This window comes from Theobroma cacao, chromosome 1 (assembly GCF_053813885.1).
Source record: "Theobroma cacao isolate CCN51 chromosome 1, ASM5381388v1, whole genome shotgun sequence".
Lineage (NCBI taxonomy): Eukaryota > Viridiplantae > Streptophyta > Magnoliopsida > Malvales > Malvaceae > Theobroma > Theobroma cacao.
In genome coordinates this window covers 35,114,293-35,135,919 of record NC_142639.1, presented here as the reverse complement: position 1 = coordinate 35,135,919, position 21,627 = coordinate 35,114,293, and the positions used below count along the sequence as shown (strand labels likewise).

General features: G+C 34.0%; 2 protein-coding genes across 2 annotated transcripts; both read right to left on the bottom strand.

The window, feature by feature from the left end:
- Positions 1-4,157, bottom strand: EMB3129 (GTP-binding family protein). The gene is made up of 9 exons (XM_007050553.3): positions 3,866-4,157; positions 3,647-3,775; positions 3,417-3,533; positions 3,166-3,309; positions 2,989-3,075; positions 2,470-2,585; positions 1,801-1,982; positions 760-817; positions 1-509 (listed from the first exon to the last, which is right to left on the bottom strand). Exons 1-9 carry the CDS (start codon positions 4,019-4,021, stop codon positions 386-388), a joined length of 1,113 nt encoding a protein of 370 aa, XP_007050615.3. The 5' UTR covers positions 4,022-4,157; the 3' UTR covers positions 1-385.
- A 386-nt stretch (positions 4,158-4,543) lies between these two features.
- On the bottom strand, positions 4,544-9,662 carry LOC18613355 (ARM REPEAT PROTEIN INTERACTING WITH ABF2-like). Its single transcript, XM_018127290.2, has 19 exons — positions 9,352-9,662; positions 9,095-9,249; positions 8,816-8,988; positions 8,614-8,734; positions 8,462-8,536; positions 8,282-8,376; positions 8,075-8,150; positions 7,811-7,918; positions 7,477-7,605; positions 7,314-7,382; positions 7,080-7,139; positions 6,797-6,920; positions 6,525-6,664; positions 5,929-5,992; positions 5,700-5,779; positions 5,408-5,472; positions 5,205-5,322; positions 4,977-5,101; positions 4,544-4,865 (listed from the first exon to the last, which is right to left on the bottom strand). Exons 1-19 carry the CDS (start codon positions 9,593-9,595, stop codon positions 4,769-4,771), a joined length of 2,118 nt encoding a protein of 705 aa, XP_017982779.2. The 5' UTR covers positions 9,596-9,662; the 3' UTR covers positions 4,544-4,768.
- Positions 9,663-21,627: the final 11,965 nt, after the last annotated feature.

Below are 21,627 nucleotides of genomic sequence, written 5' to 3'. Positions count from 1 at the left end.
TGCGATTCAATTCTCTTCTTGGGATGGATTTAGCCACTTTTTTTTTGTCATTAAGAGGTGTAGTTTACAAGCAATTGCTATACATCAGGAATACAAAATCATACTGAGGTTATTGTAGCAAAGATTAGCAAATTGTCCTCACGTTGAATCTACGTTTTCAATGGACTCCTTGCACATTTAGCCATTCACAAATTCCTCAACCGCCCAGCTGCATCTCTTTAATCAATGTTGTTATGATTTCCACTAAAATAAAGCTGTCTCCTCTATATGGCACCTGGTTTTTCCAACATCAGTAAGCCATAGGTATCTGAAGTCTGTTTCTGACAGCTGTTGTGTCCTCAAGTCTAGACAATTTAAACTTGCCAGCAAGATACATCCAACGGCATTATCTGGGAGGTCTCTCCAGTGCAACCCAACCAAACTTCCCTTTTCGAAAATCAGACAAGACGCGGAATGCTGCTTGCTGGATATCCCCATTGAACAAGCGAAGGGCTACCTTCTCAATAAATCTGAAAGTCAAAAAATTGACAACCAAATCAATCTGGAATTCATGTAAAAGGAAATGCCAGGATGACTTTTAACTCCATGGAAAGCTTCCTAGAGCCATATTATTAATCAGAATGTATAGGACAGGTTTTTATTTGCTTCTGGCAATTTATTTGGTTGGTTTTTCGTTCTTCCTGACTGCTCTTTTGGAATCTTTTCCTGATCATCAGCTCATTTCAAGTGAAGATTATAAGGTGCCAGATTAAGACATACATTTTTCCGCACTGACCATCCACATCCACCTTGTAGCGGTTTTGAAGAGCTTTCATCCCTGCAAAGTAAACATTAAAATCTGTTAGCAGCAGCTAGTTTCAGCCAAAAGAGCCTCAAGGAAAAATGTAGAAGTAAAATTTATGCAAATGAGAATTGGAATCAAACAATCAACTAAATAGTTTCCTAGCTATAGAATACCATGACTATACCAAATTTTTCATGGAGCATAAGTGTTACTTGTTGACAGAGCATTGTTTCTACAGTCCAGAAAAAGCAACAGTTTTAGACAAACAAAAATGCTAAATCTATCAGTTTCAATAAATAATTTAATTCTGCCAACTCTCCCTCCAGCTCTTCATCCAGGGTTTACTGTCTAAAAAGAAATAACTACATAGATTTTCATCTACTAAAAATCACTTGCTTTCATTGCTTTTTCTTCAAAATTCTCCATATACGTTGAGATTTGGCTAGAAAATTTTAGCCCCAAAGTCAAAAGCTTCTCACCTGAATCAGGGTTTCATCCATCACTGATGGGATCTAAGCAATAGATAAAACTTGTTGACATGGTTGCTAGCATGTCTTTGGCCAAGTATAAGGTTGAGAAACAAGGAAAAAGAGGTATAACGTCTTATTATGAAATGGCCCTCTTGAGATACCCTGTCCCCATTTTGAATCCCTATTCTCCTGTAACTTTGTCAGTTCAGCTTCCCACAGCTATTAAGATTATCTAATGCTTGTTACACCATCTTGATCCAAAAAATTTGGTTTTGTTCTCACCATCCATAATTTGAATTATGATTTTACCACAGAAGTTATATGTTAACTCTCTCTCATTAACATAAAAGGTGCCAATACTGACCAGCCTATCAATTTAGTCCTTTGCAAAATGTGATTCAAACTGACATTGTGTAGTACAATTCACTTGACATGAAAGTCCTAGCTATGAAACTAGAGTATTTTCTTGACATTTATTGCAAAAAAAAAAAAAGAAAAAGAAAAACAAAGCCACTAAATGAGCAAAACATAATCCATCATGCATACCTACTGTTGGAAGCTTTGCTAACATCTGCACAAGAATGACTGCAACATCAGCAACGTCATATGACCTCTCTCCAATGTCATCACAGATGGCAAGCTTTATTGCAGCTGCTTGATCACTGATTCGCATTGGGAGTATTCCAGGAGAGTCCAGCAACTCAAGATCTTTCCCAAACCGAACCCACCTTTCAAAGAAGTAAAAGAGGTAAACAAATGAGTATAAGAAATATGTTTTATAATGCCAAGCTTAAAATAAACTTTGGAAATGTTGTTTTGTCACCACAAAAGGAAAAACAAAAATTAGTTCTATTAAGATGGAATAATACCAAAACTCTTTAATTCTGAAATTCTTATAATTTATATTTATCCAAGAAAAGAAATACTTATAGTATACAATAAAACTCTAAACAAAATTTCAAACCATTGAACAACTGTAAATTAATTGCACACCATTTCAACATTTTTTTTTAAGAAAAAGTGGCAAAATACCTTTTTATAAAATTTTTTCCACAATGACAAAGTCTGAATTTCTTAGTATTTCACAGTGCAGGATTACACATTTTTCATACTCATTGAATGCTCTGCTTTTCCAAACTCTCACCCCTTCATCTTCTTCATAACTAGTTTCCATCTAAACGACAAAACAGAAAGAAAAATCACCAAAATACATACTTCAGTTCTCTTGTAACTCCAGGTCTAGGAGCTGCTGGACACATTCTTCGTTTCAGCAAACGGTTGATCAAAGATGATTTCCCAACATTTGGATACCCAACTATTCCAGCTCGAACCTGGACAATAATATATAAAAACATAAACAAGCATATTAGCGTTTGATGTGAAGCTTTACAAAATGGATTCAGGCATTCAGCACTGGTTATTCCAAAGAAAATCTATACTGATATATTATCTTTTTCTGATAAGCATTATTAAAGAGATTATCTAAATAATTCTACCAGTTTTACAGACCTAATTCATACAAGTCCAGCAAGTGTTAACTCATTATTGCTCAAAATTCATTAGTCATATTTGGACATATAAAACTTGCAATAAAGCCCAATGAATATTTCATAATGAAGTTTAGAAAATATAAATAAGCAAGAGAGAAAACTTGCAAAATGCAGTGAACAAAAGAAGTTAAGACACAACTCCAGAATTAAAAAATAGGCATGCTAACAATGCAGAAAAACCCACCGGACGAGGAAGGAGTCCTTTGGCTCTGCGTTTAACATTTACACCTGATGCTAATGACTTTGCCAACCGACCTAGCTTCATAGTCCCCTGTGTTTGCCAAATTTAGATAAGTTATTTACCAAAACATGCTCAAACTACAAAAGGAAAAAGCTCAAAGAGAATATCTTATTTGAATACCATTCCAAGTTGCCCATTGGAGAAGACAACCTTCGTCCCCTGCTTTGAGAAATACATTGCCCAAGCATTCCTATCTGCAGTAGATATCATGTCTTCTCTGTTTAAAACTAAAATCCTCCTTCGATTACCAAGCCATAAATCCATCTGTGCTCATTGCAAACTCAACACATAACAAGTTAACAAAAGCAGCCAAAAAAGGAAAGTGGCAATTCTGCTGAAAACGCAATAACCAAATGACAGAAAAGGCTAACCTGGGGATGAGTAGTAGACAATGGAATTCTAGCATCTCGTACTTCTATAACAACATCCATCAACTTGAGTTGCTCTTTTAGTTTTTTTTCTGTTTTTGCAATATGACCAGGATACCACTGTACCATGTGCCAGAATACCCAACACCCAAAAGAAACAACAAAAAATAAAGAAAATCATTTTTAATGCCCATCAGGAATTTTAATCAAAATAAACAACAACCTACTTATACCTGGACTGGACGCAGTGCCCTGGTCCAGTAGCAAAGATCAGCATCCATTTCAACCCAATCAGCTTCATCTTCAACCGCGCCATCGACATTCTCATTGTCACGCCACATCGGAGTTTTCCCACCGACAATCTGCAATGTTTGGGGATTGAGTTGGATTAGTTATTAAACATAATGAAAACATGAAATTATGAATTAGTTCTGGGAGATGAACAAGCTTGCCCGGATGGTGGGAGGGGGCGAGGAGAGAGAAGCGGTGGCTGAGAGAACTGTTGTTCGAGAAAGTTTGGGGTCTAGGCTTGGAGAAGTTGGGCATTGAATAAAGTGAATAGGGATTTTGGGAGAGGACAACCACAGTCCTGATAGCTGTACGGTCATCTGTGTATCTCTACAGAGCTGCTCTTCAGTTCGAGTTCCGTTTAGATAAGTATGGAAGACTGGTTATTTTATTAGCTTATTGCATCTTATGGACTGTTCTGTTTTGACTGAATCTTTGCCTATGAATAAGTTTTTCGAGAAAGAAGCATAAAAATATAAATTTTTAGTGGTAAAACAACAACCGGAGAATGAAGATATAGATGCAATGGGCCAAGAAGTTAAAAAAATCTCATAACATGGAAAAAGCTATAAGTGGATTGATATTTTGGGTGAGCCCATGAACCGGCCCACCTAATGCTGGCCAGTTCTTTTATTACCCACAACTTACGCTTCAGCCAAAACCCATAGGCCATAGGCGAGGCCCCAAAGCCAAGCTTTTCAATCTGCAGCTGTCCCCATTGATTTAAATAGATTTGTCATGATACATGGCATTTGAACCGGGAGGCGTGAATGGTAGTTTGCATCACAAATCACAGGACTTACATGCTGAAATGGCTAATAAACCTACCTGAAAGCACAGGATAAAGAAGTATGGCGTTGGAATGATGTTTTTCTTCTCTTTTTTTTTTTACTTAATCCAGATAAAAGAGATGTTATTAGTTACAGTGAACAAAATGCACAAAGGGTGTCAGCAAAATTTCTTTACATCAGATCGACCTGTAATTTCTAACTCCTAAACTATTTATACGTGTAGATGGTGTTCCAAGTTCCAACTCTAATGTTAGTCCAAAAGTAAGGCCGAATCATTTATAGTTGTGTTGCGTCAATTTGAACAGGCTTCGCAAGTGCTTTAATAAAGTAATTCCGTATATCTGGAACCATGCGTTGAATCAAACGAGAATACCTGCATGATTCGAACCATGAAAGTGGAAACAGCTTATAGCCTGACAAGTTTTTCGACAACAAAACACAATTTGTCCTCTTATTATAAAAGGGAAGGGAAGGTATAACATACCACGGCTTGGTACTCAATCTTTCAAATTGCTCTAATATGAAAAGTATGCATGCTTCCCGCAGTGTCATGGCATTAAAGGCCTCTGCTAATTCATACATCAGCGTAACGTTCTCCACAGAAATATCCTTAAGAAGGATAATAGAAAGCCATTTCTCTTCAGTCATCAGAATAACAAACAGCATGTATCTGTTATAATCCAAGTACTAGAATTATCACACTAAAACACACCTGGGATATAGCATACTCGCAAAGATGCTTAAGGCCATCAAGAAGATACTGATCAGCAGCTCTAAGAAGATCTTGAGCAATATCAATCTCCACATTCACTGATCCTGTGTATATATATCTAGAAGCACAAGACCAGAATAATACAAGTCAGGTTGTTTGAAGGAATTCATTTTATACTTGTAAGGGAAAATTCAAAATTCTACCTCATCATCAACTCAAAAACATGCCATCTGATATTTGGAATCTCCACATCTTTGGCATCCCTCTCCTGCAACGCCAATTTTCATGTTCTTAATACAATACCTTGAGTTACTTCACATCTACAATATTAAAAATTATTTATTGTACTATCTAGTGATGTAATCCTCAAACTTATGATTTCTTTTTCCATCTTGTTAGTTATGTTATGCCTTCTATTTCTATGGATGGTGACAACAAAGTAGCATAAGTTAAAAACAGATCATGGAAAAAATATACTTGAATTGTATAACTCACCCGGTAACCACCATCAAACATTGCACGGAATGTATCCGAAGAAGCAAGAAGACAAATTCTGTGAGCATAGAATCGTTTACCTGAAAGAAGAATATGCAAATTGCAGGTGAATACAACTTAAGCAACAATTTTTTAACTTAACATAAAAGAGGAAATATAAAGATTTAAACACTGAATTAAGAATAATAACAAGCAAAGAGCAAAATCATTTCATAAGAAATGTCCGTACCTTCAACCAAGAAAGTAATATCAGATAATGTAGGATTATTTACATACTGCTCACCCAAGTACACCTGCATTCCAAAAAATTAAAGACAAGAGAAGAACGCTTAATCTATCAGGAAGGACATTTTTAACACCATTCATATCCCAAGCTAATAAAGAATTACCCCTAGAGCATCAAATTTTAATCAGTTTTTAGGCAAAATAATGCCACCCAAGGATTACATTGCTTAAAGTAATAAAAAATTACTGCTATGTAGGATCTAATGTTAAAAAGAAAAAGGTGGCAAAAAAATTAGTTACCAACCTCGTATATAAACCATGACCTTATAAACAATAATAATTAGACAAAAGAATTTGAAATTTAGGACATTTTAGGTGAATATGAATAATAACAGAGATACAGATCATGACAAATTAACTACAAAAAAGTGGTTATAATAACAAAAAGAATCCTATCCTGCTAGTGAATCGTTCATGCCACTCTCAAGAAAAAGCAACCAATAATCTGCATCCATATCATCCTATGCTCATAGAAGAGTTTAAAACAAAACTGAATGTAAAAATGTTCTCACAATAGACCAGCTAGCAGACATAAATTACCTGTGGAGTTGGTGATGGTGGAGCTGCATCTGCAGATGAGAGTGGATTGCCCTTAGTGGCCAACTTATACAAGGCTGCTGAACCATCTTGCTGTTGTTTGAAACTTGTAGACTCAAGAAGGCCCAGTAACAGCTCCAGTCCTGGAAAACATTGATGTGCATTCAGAGAAGCAATTAGATATTAGAAATTCAAAAACAGAAAAACTGCTAAAGCCAATCATTTTGCAAGAAGAGAAAGTGGTGACAAGAATGGGAACAGAAAATTTTTTTTACCATTATTGTCAACAAAAATATATTGCCGATCATCAGGGACACAAAGATGAGCAAGAGCCAGAGCAACTCGTCTTTGAACAGCCTTGTCTGCTAAACGCATCAGGTATAATAGGTGATTCAGTACCTGTCAAGAGAATGATGCATTAATCTCCCAAACTATGACTTGTAAATGTTTTCACAATTGGATAAATGCCACTTTCTAACTTTTAACAAACAACAGGCCTACCCAAACTGCAAGCACACAACTATGAAAAGGTCGAGAGTTAGCAATAAATAAACTCACTCGTCCGTGAATCTTCTCCTCCAACCTCTTCAATGTCTTTGCCACACAATCTTTAGTCGGCTGCAAGTATTACACAGTGCCTTAATGAGTAAAACAAATAATCAAAAATGTATGGGCTAGAAACATTTATAATTCTCCTAACTATAAATTCTATGGGTATGTAAAAGGAATGAAACAATTCAATAACCATGAACATCAGCATATACAAAAGCACAAGAAATTAAAGAAGCAGACCTGGACAATAAACTCCCCTTCCTGGAGTTTCTGAGCACCTCCAGTCCTGATAAGATCTACAACATTATCCTACAGAATAAACCACATGTAAACTTCAATAGACTCCCAGTGCAAGTAAAAACTGCAGTTCAAGTTCAATATATCATAACAGACCAATGGCTACCTCATTATCGGCAAGACCATATAGAGCAAATGCAGAATTATGTTGCAGAGGTCCATTTTTTGAATCAAGAAGCCTAAGCAAGGGCACTAATCCACCATTTTGCACAATTCCAGCTTGATTGTGTGTGTCCTGAAAAAATAATAATTATTATTAAGCATACTTCAAATAACTATTATTAAGCATTTGGGGAAGAAATTAAATCATATATTCATATAGCATAAGATAATAAATTACTGATGGGATAATTTAAGTCCACCGACAGACATAATGCTTAAAGTTCTTATCTAGATAAACTGTTCAAACCAATACAAAATAACAGCAAAGAAATACAAACCTGGGCCAAACGTCCAAGTGCAAATGCAGACATTTCCTGGAGTTGCACATCTGAAGACTGAAGCATTTCAATTAAAGGAGGAATAGCTCCTCTTTGGACAATATGTACCTGCAAGATCTCCATCTTCTTAACTTTTAGCAAGAAAACACATAAGCCCTGTGTTAAAATGTACCTAAAACAGACAATCAACAACAAATAATAATCCATATCCTTCACCTATGAGCACAATTCAAGTATCAAACTAGAACCAAGATCTTAACCGACCTTGCAATCAGAATCAGCAGCAGCAAATTGACCTATTAGTAAAGCCGCTTCCCTTTGGCTCTCCAGACAGCTAGAACTGTTGGCAAAGTAACATTTTAGAATGAGCGTGTACTTGCAATATGATTAAAACTAGAAATATTATGAGACTAATAAAAGACACGATTCTCCTAAGCAAAAAAGAAAACACAATGTAAAACTCAGGATTACCTTAGTAATCCAATAACAGGCTGCAGTGCTCCAGCAAGAAGAACTTGTTTCTTTATACCTGGAGAGGAGTGGACAAGGTTCCCAATCACGCCAACCTGAACATCCTTTATGTGAGTTTATAACAGGAATAGAGCTCCAAAACATGTGTTTGCAGATATAAACACTTAGATGAGAACCAACCGCTTCATAATGAATGGAAACATCCTCAGAGCACAGCATTAGTATGAGGGTGGGTAGAGCATTGCATTCAACAATCTGCAAATTTGCAAAATATATTCAAATCCACAATAGAGCACCAAAATAATACGACATATTGGAAAAGATAACTTTACCTGATTTTTATTCTCATCATTCTTAAATGCTAGGGTCCTTAAGGCCCCAGCAGCTGCCCTCTGCACCTTTACATCATGATGCTCAAGCAACTCAACAAGCGGTGGGATTCCACCCTCAATCCTAAACATATAGAAAAAGAACCATTCAATATGTGATGATTAATAGTACGAAAATTGAGAAGAGATATCCAAACAAGCGAACCTGATGAGGGTTTTAATGTCGGCATTTTCATGAGCAAGATTTGTTATAGCATCAGCAGCTTTCCTTATAACTCCATTGACTGCTCGAGAATTACAACCATCCCTATGCCTTTTTAGCAGATTCAGGAGATAGGGCAGGGCCCCAGCGTCAACTATGAGTTGTTGATGCTCTGGCTACTTAACATGAAATAGCAAACAGAGTAACTACCAATGTAAGTGGGGAAAAGAACAACATTGTAATTGAACCGAAATCAAGTAACTAAAAGTCTTCAAAATCAACCTTGACGGCGAGTAGTCCAAGCGCAAACGCACTTCCTTTCTCCACTTCATGCTCTAATGGCATCGCGTCGCCTTCTCTCAACGGTGGTGGCGTTTGAAGATGCTTTACCAGTGCAGGGACCGCGTCGCACTCCACAATCAAATTCACAATATCCTCTGCAATCGCCAAAGAAAATATAATGAAATAAACAACGAAATCTTTGTAACATTCTAAACGAACTGCTACTAAAACAACAGAAATGGAGAATTAAAACATACCGTTCTTGGCGAGTTCGGAGAGGAAGTGAGTGGCGCGTTTGGCGGCGGCGCGATCGGCTTTTGAAAAGGAGAGAGTGGAGTTGAGAAGACCGACGTAAAGGCGAACCTCGTGAAGGAGATCTTGGTGAGTAAGGCGAGATTCGACGACCGGTACCTTGCAGCGATCTGCTTTGCCTTCTTCAAGATCTTGCTCCAACTTCCGCTTCAAGCTTCTTCGTGTTTGGGGCTTCTTCAGGTGATCCATTTGGAGAAATCCAGAGGAAGAATGGAGAGAAACGAAGAGTGTAATCTTGGGAAAGTGAAATATAGGGAGGAAGATTTGTTTTTTTCAAAACAAGCGCGTTTCAGATTTGGGTTCTTATACCGGTAAATTGTTTTGGGGGAGTAGAAATTGGGAAAAGGGAGCCCGCCAACTGTTTTCAAAACTTGCGCTCCCGCCTTTTTCTTACGCTAACTTGCGCCTGCCTAATTTGGGCTTCAGTTTAGATTTAAAAATGGGTTTTTTTATGTAAAATATTTTTAAGACTTATACTTGTTTGGAAGAATAAAATTTTATTTTAAAGATAAAATATTTTATGGATTAATGAGAAAAATAACCATTGATTCAGGAAAAAAAACTCTTATATTAAGTTCAATAAATATATTTAATGAATATTAATATTTAATTTAAATTATTAAAAAAATAAAAATATGTTAATATTTAACTTAAATTTATTTTAAAAAATATTAATATTTAAATTATTCAATACTATTAAAATAAAATAATATTTTTTAATTAAACCATTCAATGCAATTAAATTTTTTATTTATAAATTGAATAAATCTTACTAATAATTATAATAAAATGAAAACATAAAAGTATTTGTTTTGAATGTTTTATACATTGATAAATATTGATATTTGTATACTGAATACATATAAATACAAGTTTTAAATGTATTACATAATTGATAAATATGAATATTTTTATAGTGTTATGTTAAAAAAGTTACGAGATATAATTTTTTTTGAAAATTATGATGTACTTTAATTATAAACTAATATTATATAAGAGTTAAAAGGATTGTGTGAGTGATTGTATTGCACTAACCATTAAATAAAATACTCAAATACGAGTATGTTTAACTAATATCTATAAACATTCGTTAACAAGATTCAAACAACTTAATTGCTGTAAACAATTTTTGGAAGATAATTTACCTACATTGGGATTTCATACAAAGCAGATAATAAAAGTACTATTGGCAATAGTGGAGCAAAAATGACCCACACTCACGTGGATGCAAAAGAGGTGTGAGGCAATTAGCAGAATTAACTACCAAGCTGAGAAGCCATGCATTCATCCAACTTCCATTATTTCAATTTTTGGGTAAACAATAATGTGTAGCCCATACCTCAAAGCCTATAACCCAACAAATATGGTTTTACAAGTTAAAAAAAAGTTTGACCGAGGCAAAAGACAAGTATCCAATCTATTGTTTAAAACCTTATAGTTAAACATAAAGTAAAGAAAATTGATAAAGAAATTTACAAATTTAAATGGGATAGAAGAATAGATGAAGAGAATAAAGATGATAATGGCGATCATATTGAGAAATAGAAGAAATAAAAAATGAAAAACATAGACGTGGGAGAGCTCAAGCCACACGTTTAGAGTGGAAGACGAAAAAGACTAAACCCATGCCTGAAAGCAGGGACGGAGCGTCCCATCACTATAGGAGCCGTGGCCATCAAAAATTTTAAAATTTTTTTATATTATATACATTTTTTAATTGGCTTTCCGATTACAAAATTTTTAAAATTTGATGCCTGAAAGTAATAAAATAAAATAATTATTATGTGATTTGGTTCATAAAATGAAATAAGATGTAAATTGTTATTATAACTCATTATGATGTTTGGTTGATAGGATTAGTTTTGGAATAGTTAAAGAATAAATAATAAAATGATAAAATTACTTTTTATTATAATTTAGTAAATTAAATAAAATTACTCATTACTATAATTTAAAAATATTTTAATATTTATTTTCATTAAAATTTTAAAATATTAATAATTTATAATTAAATTATTAATGTAATTTTTTATTTTAATTTCTTTTTACTTTTTTTTCTCTATTTGTATTTGTATTTTTTAATCCTTTGATTTCTATTTTCATTAAAAATTTAAATGTTAAAAATTTATTATTAAATTATTAATATAATTTCTTATTTTAATTTCTTTTCTTTTTTTATTTATAAGTTGTAATTATTTTCAATAAATAAAGACATTTTTGTTCAATAAATTTTTGATTGTATTCCATAATCATGAAATAGCGAGGAACATGGAGGGGTGAGGAATGGCTAAACCAAAATTTTGGGGATTTCAAAAACCAACCAACTAAAGAATAAAAATGTGAAAAGAATAAGGAGTTGACTAAAGTATTCCTCCATAGCCAACGTGCCATGAAATCCTCAATTACATTTCCAAACACTATTTGAAGCCTTGGATAACGATTTCAGCCCAGACTATGGGATTAGTCTATCACTGACAATCCCACAATCCTATGGGCTGTGCATATGTTCTTCATTTTTTTACCCTCTCGTGAGACATTGGGCCAAGCTTCTTGGGAATTTAGAGCTCAAAGATCTTCCACATGAGGTGGAAACAGATACTCAAACAAGCTTGCAATAGGCGTTGTACGTAATAGTTCTTTGCATTTGTCAAGGAAATAATATCACAATGTTTTGTATTTAAAAAACTGTAAAAGAAGCAACATTAATTTCTGGTGGATGACTTTTTATTCTTTTATGATGCCAGTTGCCATACGCCCCAACTTCTGGTCAGGAGCTGTGGTCACGACGAAGCAAGATAAAGACGGATCGTTTCACTTCTCTGCTATAGTAGGCACTCTTTTGACTTTTCTGAGTCACGTTGTGAGGAGCCTGGGCGTTTTATCTTTATCTCATCTCACCGCCGGACTATGGTAAAAATATAGAGATGAGCAAAATCTTCATATCATGGAATCGCGAAAATCTGATACATACAATGTAAATAAATTTCTACCCAACGTCAGATCAGGTAAACTGTAAGGTGTTCACTGTATGTTTGCTTTGGGGACCAACAATATAATAAAAGAACGAAAGATTATTAATCTGATTAAGAGCCAGCTGCAGCATCCCTTCTTGCTAAGCCTATTGTCATGAATCATGATCTCATCTTTGTTCCATAAATAGGCATTTAATTTGAAACAGGCCTTCCTGTTATGAGGTCAAAGATGCCACCCCATGGAATGGACAAGTTTCAAACAGTAGTATAAAGGAAGTATATGATGTGAAACTTGAACATCCCGTATTTGTACGAAGATTGTGGGGATTCTTCTCTTTGTTTCTGGGTCTTGAGACAATATGTGTGGTGTGGCGTTCCCATCACGGAATTGGGCCTTAAGACAAAGGGTGTACGTGGTAAACCAACTTAAAGTTGAAACTGAACAGAGCAGGCCCATATACAGCCAACAATTTCTCACAATACAACCTTTTTTGTGTCCGGACAACTTCCTGATTTTCTTACCAGGAAACAAACAGGCAAATGAATCATGAGAATCTTGCCAATTTCAAAGGCATAAATTAAAAAAAAAAATTCACAATACATACGGCAGCAGTACCACTAAGACCCTTTACCATGCACAAAGAAGTAGTTGTCGGCGGTGTAAACAAGTAATGCTAGTAGAAAATAGGCATCAGAACCTTCCCGCGGTGTTTCCTAAAGACATGGCCCCCTTCAGATTCTCCCACCAGCGCATTTGCTGCCATGTTCAACAACTCAGGAGTCTTGTCCTTTTATATAATATCCTTCTCAGTCTCTCAGCAGCACTCCTCTTTTTCCTTGTGAGCAGTACAACAGTCCTATTCTCTTTCTTCACACACGAAAATGACAAAAAAGTCAATCACATCGAACCATTGCCAGGTGTTTGTCTTGGAAATAGTGAAAAGGCTTTCACCATCCTTAGGCCCCTTCTCCACAACCTTCACGGGCTCCACCTTTATGCACAAATATGAGTGTTTTATACACCATCTAGCTTATCTACTGGCCACGTGACTCGTACTGTCCAGTGTTACTGCCACTAGTACTGGAGCTGTACTCACTCTTGTTCTAAGAAGGTCTACCCCCCTCCCTTCTTCCCCCCAAAAAGAAAAAACTAGTAAAGCATGTGTACTTATTAAGTAATACTACTGCTATAAACAAAAATTGTTTGAATTGTTTTTATCGCTAAGAGCCACTCAAACCAGCTTAATTTTGGGGTTAGTTGTGGTCTACGCTGCATTAATTGTTTTAACACCAAAGATTATCTTGCATTTAGATACTCTCCTATAGTTTGACATAATGCCAGTTGGGTTGAGACCCAAAAAGATCTTGCCAGTCAAACTACAACCTGCTCACATGATGTTCTGCGTCTAATAACTCTTAACAAAGGGTTAATCCATTTAAATATTATGATCAAGTAATTCGGAAGTTGATGTTTTAATTGAGCATCAATCGACTGTATAAGATTGCACACGAGGTCTATCGAACCACGATCCGCCGCCCCCCGCATGGGTGCCAAGTGCTCCCGTGTGGTGAACTTGGATGGCATAAACTAAGGATCCAATAAATGTTATTCAGCGGAGATCAGTTTCTTCCTCGCAGAGCTGCCCAATTCTTTTCAGCAATCTCAAAGATTCCATGGACGGAATAACATGTTTAATCGGATTCCCAAGGTCCAAGGGCATTATTAAGACTTTTTATTCAGAGTTGACTACTTGAAACAACAACCACGGAGACTATACCATGCCTGTCTCGACCTTTTTTGTTTTCCTCGTAATACCCATATCCAACATAATGAAAACGCATACCTATAAATTAAATAGTAAATACACAACCATTTTCTTTACAGATTTAACAAATCCAAAATTACATGGCCAAATTTACTCACCATGCGTCGCATGGTTAGCTAGCTAGTGGCTTTGCAGCTCATGATAAGAAAGTGATTGGAAAAAGCGGAAAAGGAAGTGGAATAGTGAAACTTGAGCTGGAAACTACGTATGTACAATAGCAGAAACAAAAAATGGGGTTTTCAGCGGTTCTTTGTTTTACTCTCTGTTCCGTATCTCAAGGTTTTGTGGAATCTCGTGACACTCCTTATAGATACTGCAAAATCCCCATCAGAGGCGGAGTCCCCTTATTGTGGGCCATCAAAAATAATTTTTTATTTAATAATTAATAAACATAAAAAATAACAAAATAACTTTATAGGCTTTATTCAGTTTTAAAGTTCTTTTTAATTTTTTTAATTTATATTATTATTTATTTTTATATTTATTTATTTATTTATATTTTATTTACTCATATGTTTTAAATTTCTATAAATTTTTTTTCAAAAATTTTTATGAACTATCAATTATATTCTTTTTCTTCTTTTTTTTATTATGTTATATATAAATTTTATTTTCTACTTGTCATGTTTTTTTTTTCTATTATGTAGATTTTATTTTTTATAATTTTAATTTTTAAAAATAAATAAATTATTATATAATTCTCAAATATAAGTTGTAGTGTTATACTGTTACTTAGAATTTAATCAATATTTTTTTTTATTCTGAATAACCAATTCATTATAGCATGTATGTTACAAATTTTAAGTAACAAAAATATACATATAAGTTGATAGAATAAAATAATTGTATTTCTTTCAATACAATTTTATTTATCATGTATATTTTTAATGACTTTCAAAATAATTTTTTATTTAATAATTAGTTTCAATACAATTTTATAATTTTATTTATCAATCATATTCTTTTTCTTCCTTTTTTATTATGTCATATGTAAATTTTATCTTCTATTTGTCATGTACTTCTTTTTTCTATTATGTGGATTTTATTTTTTATGATTTTAATCTTTGAAAATAAATAAATTATTATGTAATTTTCAAATATAAGTTGTAGTGTTGCACTATTACTTAGAATTTCATCAATATTTTTTTTATTTTGAATAACCAATTCATTCTAGCATATATGTTGCAAATTTTAAGTAACAAGGATATAAATATAAATTGATAGAATAAAATAATTATATTTCTTTCAATACAATTTTATTTATTGTATATATTTTTAATGACTTTCAAAATAATTTTTTATTTAATAATTAGTTTCAATACAATTTTATTTATTATATTTATTTTTAATGGCTTTCAAAATAATTTTTTATTTATTAATTAGTTTTATTCTTCAAACTATTTGATAAAATTAAAGTCATTATAGTTAGCATATTACTAGGTAAGCTCAACAAATAAATTCTAAATTAATATGTTAAGCCTATCAAATTTTTTAAAAAAATAAAAAGTGAGTCTACTTATCCAAACCTATTAAGTTTTAATATAAATCTAAATTTATCATAACATACTATATTTTAACAGTTTTATCTAATAGCGTATCATAATATATTATATCTTAATAGTTCAATTCAATAACTCTATATGTTAATTAGCAATTTAAGAGACAAATTAAAAATAAGAAGAGAGTTATAACACACGAAATAAATAGGTAATTCATTTAATTTTAAAAAATTATTTTCTCTTTCACTCTTGCATACAAAGAGAGAGACTCTTTTTATAGTTCTATTCAATCATATATATAAATGACACCATCATTACAGTTAATGCACATTTTTTTATATATTCAATATCTTTTAAATTTTATTCAAGTTTTTAAATGAATGATAATTGAATTATATATAAAGTTCTCTTTAATTATTTAATTTTTTTTATTTGACCTTCCTTTTAAAATGCTTTAACTCTATCCTTGATCCCCATCTAAGTGGCTTTTACATAAACTCGGAGGTTTCCACCTTTTCGATCGACACAGAAACAAACAAATACCCCCACACCAAAGAGATTTCCAGCATCTAAATGACATGTTGCCCATGTATGCTAGAAATTTCATCCGGTAACCAGTCACTTTCTCCACTTTATTAATTGGGTTAGGAACAGATCCGGAAAATATGCTTGCTTGATCAATGTGTTTGTGGGGTACGGTTCGTTCGTACTTTGGATCCCGTGGTCAAGACTGAGAAGTCGCGAGTATAGCTTATGGCACGTTTTATGTATCTACTGAAATCGTCAAGTAAAGTGATATTGAGGGAAAGAGAAACAACACGTCCAGTTACTACGTAGACAGTTGAATTTCGTCGTTATTGTGCAGGAAGAAGAAGACAAGGTGAGATTGGAAAGGAGATAGTTAACCCAAGCAGACAAGATCTTATCATAATCTCTGTATAATCTATACATACATAAACATGCAGTTCACACGCACACAGAAAGAGAGGGGGGCACACGTGTGCGTAAGAGATGTGGAGGAGACATGGCGTCATGGGTATTGTTGCCAACTGGTGCTTCTTGTTGTTCATCAAGAGTCTACAGAAGGCAAATGTTTGATAATATTTATTTATTTTGTTGAGTCAAAAAGAGTCTACTAGAGCCAGCCAGCCAGGCAGGTGATCTACTAAATATATAGATATATGTAACACACACACACACACATTAATGTCCATTCCGAGTAATACAGCTTCAACAGTAATTGCAATTGAAAGGATGTATGCAAAGGACCATTTTCGGTAATTCTGTTTCAGGGATATGTGCTAAATCCTCTTTATAGCAACATAAAGCTATAATCATTTTTTTTAATTTTATTTTGGCACATATATATGGTTGAACCTCATTGTACTAATCCTGGAAATTAATGAACCATTTATACGTATTAACTAGTGAATATAACAGTAGTTTATTTGAACGTTTTGATATAATTAGAGATTAGAGAACATCTCAAAAGTTAATATCTGTATAAAACTATTTTGAATAATTTGATTTGAAGGGGTTGAGAAGTGTGAAATGTTAGGATATAAATTACTTTTAAAGTTTGTGGATTAAGTCTAACGAGCACTATCTCTATATGTAACTAATACAACTGAACCTGGAAGGTCAGATAATTATTGAATGGAAACCATTGAAGGCGTCCTGCAAGGCTAGCTGCAACAAACAGAAGATGTATTACTCAACTGAATTTTTACAACCAATAATGCATACTCCATACATAATTGATTGAGTGTGTCATAATTGCAGAGCTATATATAACCAAAAGAAAAAGCAAGGAATTATTATGTAGGCAGTGGAAATTCATCCTTTATTACTAGATCACGGTGGTTGTCTGTGGGTGAGTTGAGATGTTCAAAAACAGTAAATTATTTTACCAACTAGGCTGAAGTTTAATTAGAAGCCTAGGAAGGGGTGGGCGTGGAGCCCTTTGCATTAGATGATATTTTTGCAGGGAGAGGACAGCTTGCTACTCGCGTACTTGACTGGGCAATGCAAGGGGGAGAATTACTATGAGAATATCTCTCCCAACATGAAAATAACCAGAGAGTGATTGGCTATATATGGTAGACCCCATGCTTATTTATACCTACTGTTTACAGATTTCATTTATAAGGCAGCCGTGCAATGAGTACAAAGTGCAATTTTCCTTAGGCCTACTCTTCGAACCGACCTATCTATTGCTAGGAGCAGGACCGAATTAGCATGGCCGGCCAGCCGAATCAGGTCGAATCTATAACAGATCACGACTACACATGAGTAAAATTTATACGGAAAACCCATTGGTGGGTGAATTTGGCAAAGCAAATTGACAATTTTCTCAACTCCAATAAATTAGATTCAAGTAATTAGAATGAGCCGCCAACCCTAAACATTTATGCATAAAGTAGCTTATTAATGGCAAACTAAGAGCCGCCATGCCAACACCAAACATACAAATCTTAAATGGCTTGAGATAAGGTGACATAATTAAGATCAACAAACCTGATCCAGATCAGCTGAAAAGTCAATGAACAAAATACCTCTTCTTTATTTGTTTTATGCCACAATCTTTCCTTCCATATATATATATATATTGAAGTCGACTACCTACTTTTGGTTTATCAATGAGATAAAAGTTCATCTCGTTTTGCCGTCCGAGTCAAGTTCAAGTGCCACTTCAACATTTCGCAAGGTTCATAAATTCAGACCTGCTTTGCCTTTTTGGGTAAAAAAAAAAATTACACATTAAATCTTCAAATTCTTGTACTAATTCCTAAGTGCGGGGAAACCATAGGACTAATTAAAGTTCAAGCTACACCACCTCATGTAGATGCTGCCAATAGCACCAAAAGGAGAGATTGGCATGGTACTTAATAGGGGGTGAGCAACGGTTAGCTCATGATTTTAACCAACTGATCACCCCTCATCAATGAACTAATTATAGGATCGAATTTTAAACAATAATGATTATTTAAAAATTATATATAAAATAAATTAAATATTTACTAATTGTAAGACTTAGAGGCATAAAAGAATACCTTTAAAGATCTTAACTGTAAATTAAACAGTTATATATCTAAAACGTTTATATCCAATATATATATAAACAATTAATGAATAAATAAAAAAGAAAAGATGATCACCAACATATACTAAACAAAACGTTAAGATTTTAGAAGTAATAAAACTTAAAAAAATAAATGAATTATAATGCGAATTGTAATGTCAATGTCTGAGTTTACTTGTAATATATTTATGAATTAGTGTATTATTTGATAGTAATCTACACTTATAATAATGAAATATTAATATTGTAAAAAAACTTATAAGATTTAAGATTTGATCTTGGATCACATCGTATCGTATGATTGGTCTTAAAGTTATGAATGGATCCATGATCCAAAATTTCAAGCTAAATCCTACATAAGTTGTCTGCAATATAATTAACTTCAGGACGATTCACCAATAGATCATACTCACCCTAATCCCAAGTTAACCGAGATAGAAAGAATGTAGCGTATAAAAGCTTTTAGTTACAATTAATGTGCGTACAAGCATAATTGAACACACTTTAAATGGCCATTCCCTAACCCAATGCGGGCAGCTAGCTTGAAGTATTTTCCAAGCATGCGGTGCACGTTTCGCTTGTACATCACTGTCTTTCAATAACCTTTTCGGCGTCGTCGTCTATTTGGAGATTGGTGGCACTAATTAAATTTGTTATGCTTTGCTCATTATAGCTAAAGGTGTCAATGAAAGAAACATTTTTGAGTGGGCTAATAAAAGGTTTAAAGGAGCTACATTGCTTGGCTCCGTCGTAGTGGCGAAAGATTCTCAAGAGTATAACTTGGGTCTTAATCTAATTGGGGGTTCTTTCTTTAATTGCCCTTTGTTCACTTGAAGCTTACACCACTCTTCCTCTCTTTTAGTTCTCCCACTGGTGACTTGGGTCTTAATCAATTTGGAATTCTTAGATTACGTGGTCTTCCTCAATTGAATACGATCGGCCACCAACCACTTAAAAGCTCACACTCACTCTTCATTCTCTCTTTGTTTGTATCAAGGAGGTGGTTAATTATTTAATTTATTAATGATTGGGGATTATATGATTTGGCCTAGCTAGACACCTAAACCCTTGATTCTCTTATCCTTTTCATGATGTTGGAGAACTTAATCAAATTGTGGATAGATCGAGAAACCAACTTATCATCCACTAAATCTCTTAATATGCTTGGGAAACTGGTTTCCTAAGCTTATCTTTATGGAGCAAGGTTGCTCGAATCTGCTTTACTAAAAGAAGAAACAAACTCCCCTTAAAATAAGCACCCGATGGAAAACCAACAATTAAGACCAGAAAAGTCTACTAACGATAAAAGAGATGCTACTCTAAGCTTTTTCAACCTTTATGGCCATAACCGTATTGTTAACTGGGAACAAGGTTAAAGTTAAATCCTACATATATACCAACTTTGGAGCTTCCCTAGGGTAGAATCTAGGTTTTTTACCATAGTGCTTAGTGGATTCGTCATTTTTTTAGACAAATTTAAAGTTAGTTGGTATTAATTAATTAGTTCGGATCGATGTTGCTACTTTTCCCAAGGAGGCCCTCTTGCATATCAGTGTAAAATAGGAAGACTCTTGTGCCCCTATCTTATCATTAATGCTAGATTTTTTCCCTTGCAAGAATCTTATAAGTGATCATGACATGCCCTAATATACACATTGGGTGTTAAATTTAGTACTATGATATATAGTTGAAGACTTGAAGTATTATACACGTTGGATGTTAAATCCAAGGGTGAGAAACAAAAAATTTAGTGTATAACTTAGATTTCTTTTGGTTTGTAGTCTTAATGTTATTTATAATAAGCATATAAACATATATATAATATATATCTATATGATTATATATCTCTCATCTTTTTATTAAAAATAATTTTTTTTTTATAATTAGAGGAGGGGGGATTCGAACCCTATTCTTTAGACAAAAAGATTATACATCAACCAATAAAATAAATATTCAGGTGCTTTCTATTAGAAATAGTTAATGCTTGTATGTTACTCAAAAACAAAATGCCAATAATTCACAGCAAATCATTATTTGTACCCGAAAAAGAAAGGAAGAGAGTTAAGATGAGAAACGGAATCAGAGCACTGAATTTGATAAAAGGAAAGAGATAGAGTTTGCATCCAATATCGGGGCCAAAAAACGAAGGGCAACTGTGGTTTTTAACTTTCTGCCAATTCTATATATGATTATTTGTGTATAATACTATGAATTGATTCTTATACCATCAGCACATTATTTAATGTTTCTTAAAAAAGAATGGGGCACTCTAACCACTTGTTTCAGGTTTGTGACTAGAAAAGAATCCAACCAATATTATAGCAAGTATAGTACAAAAAAATATCTATAATAATATATTAATTAAGGAATCTAACACTAAACAGGAAAAGCATTGAGCCACGTATTGCGCAGCAGTAGTATTATCATAAACTTTTCTGTACACGTAAAACAATACAGAGGTGACCAGCCAAAGCTGCAAGCAAAAGGGTTTTAGTATAAATTATAATTTTTGAGTGGGTGGGGGATAGATGGGTCCAAAAGGCAGGGGACTCCATCTTGTCGGGTTCAGGTGGTGTGGCTTGGGCAAGGGTTTATGGCATTAGCAAAGTGGGGAGCCTGGAGCCGCTTACTACCATGCCTTTCGAGTTGCCTGCCAAGCGAAGCCTAGGTTGGAAGATTTTTAGGTTTGTATGTTGTTGTAACAAATGCTAACAAGGGATTAAATACGGATTGGGGCTACAAAGCTTAAATATATCTTTGAGTGGGAGATGGAGGTTGTTCCTTGTTCGAGAAAGAAGAGAACCCCCCCTTTTTTTTGAAGGGTGCTCCAACTGCATACATA

Coding starts and splice junctions, on each gene's coding strand:
- EMB3129 (XM_007050553.3), bottom strand. CDS start 4,021: ATGACCGTACAGCTATCAGGACTGTGGTTGTCCTCTCCCAAAATCCCT. Junction 2,586..2,988: donor AAGGACTCCTTCCTCGTCCG/GTGGGTTTTTCT, acceptor ATTATTGTCCAG/GTTCGAGCTGGAATAGTTGG. Junction 1,983..2,469: donor GGAGTTACAAGAGAACTGAA/GTATGTATTTTG, acceptor CTTCTTTGAAAG/GTGGGTTCGGTTTGGGAAAG.
- LOC18613355 (XM_018127290.2), bottom strand. CDS start 9,595: ATGGATCACCTGAAGAAGCCCCAAACACGAAGAAGCTTGAAGCGGAAG. Junction 8,377..8,461: donor TTTCCATTCATTATGAAGCG/GTTGGTTCTCAT, acceptor AAGGATGTTCAG/GTTGGCGTGATTGGGAACCT. Junction 7,919..8,074: donor CTGCTGATTCTGATTGCAAG/GTCGGTTAAGAT, acceptor GAGATCTTGCAG/GTACATATTGTCCAAAGAGG.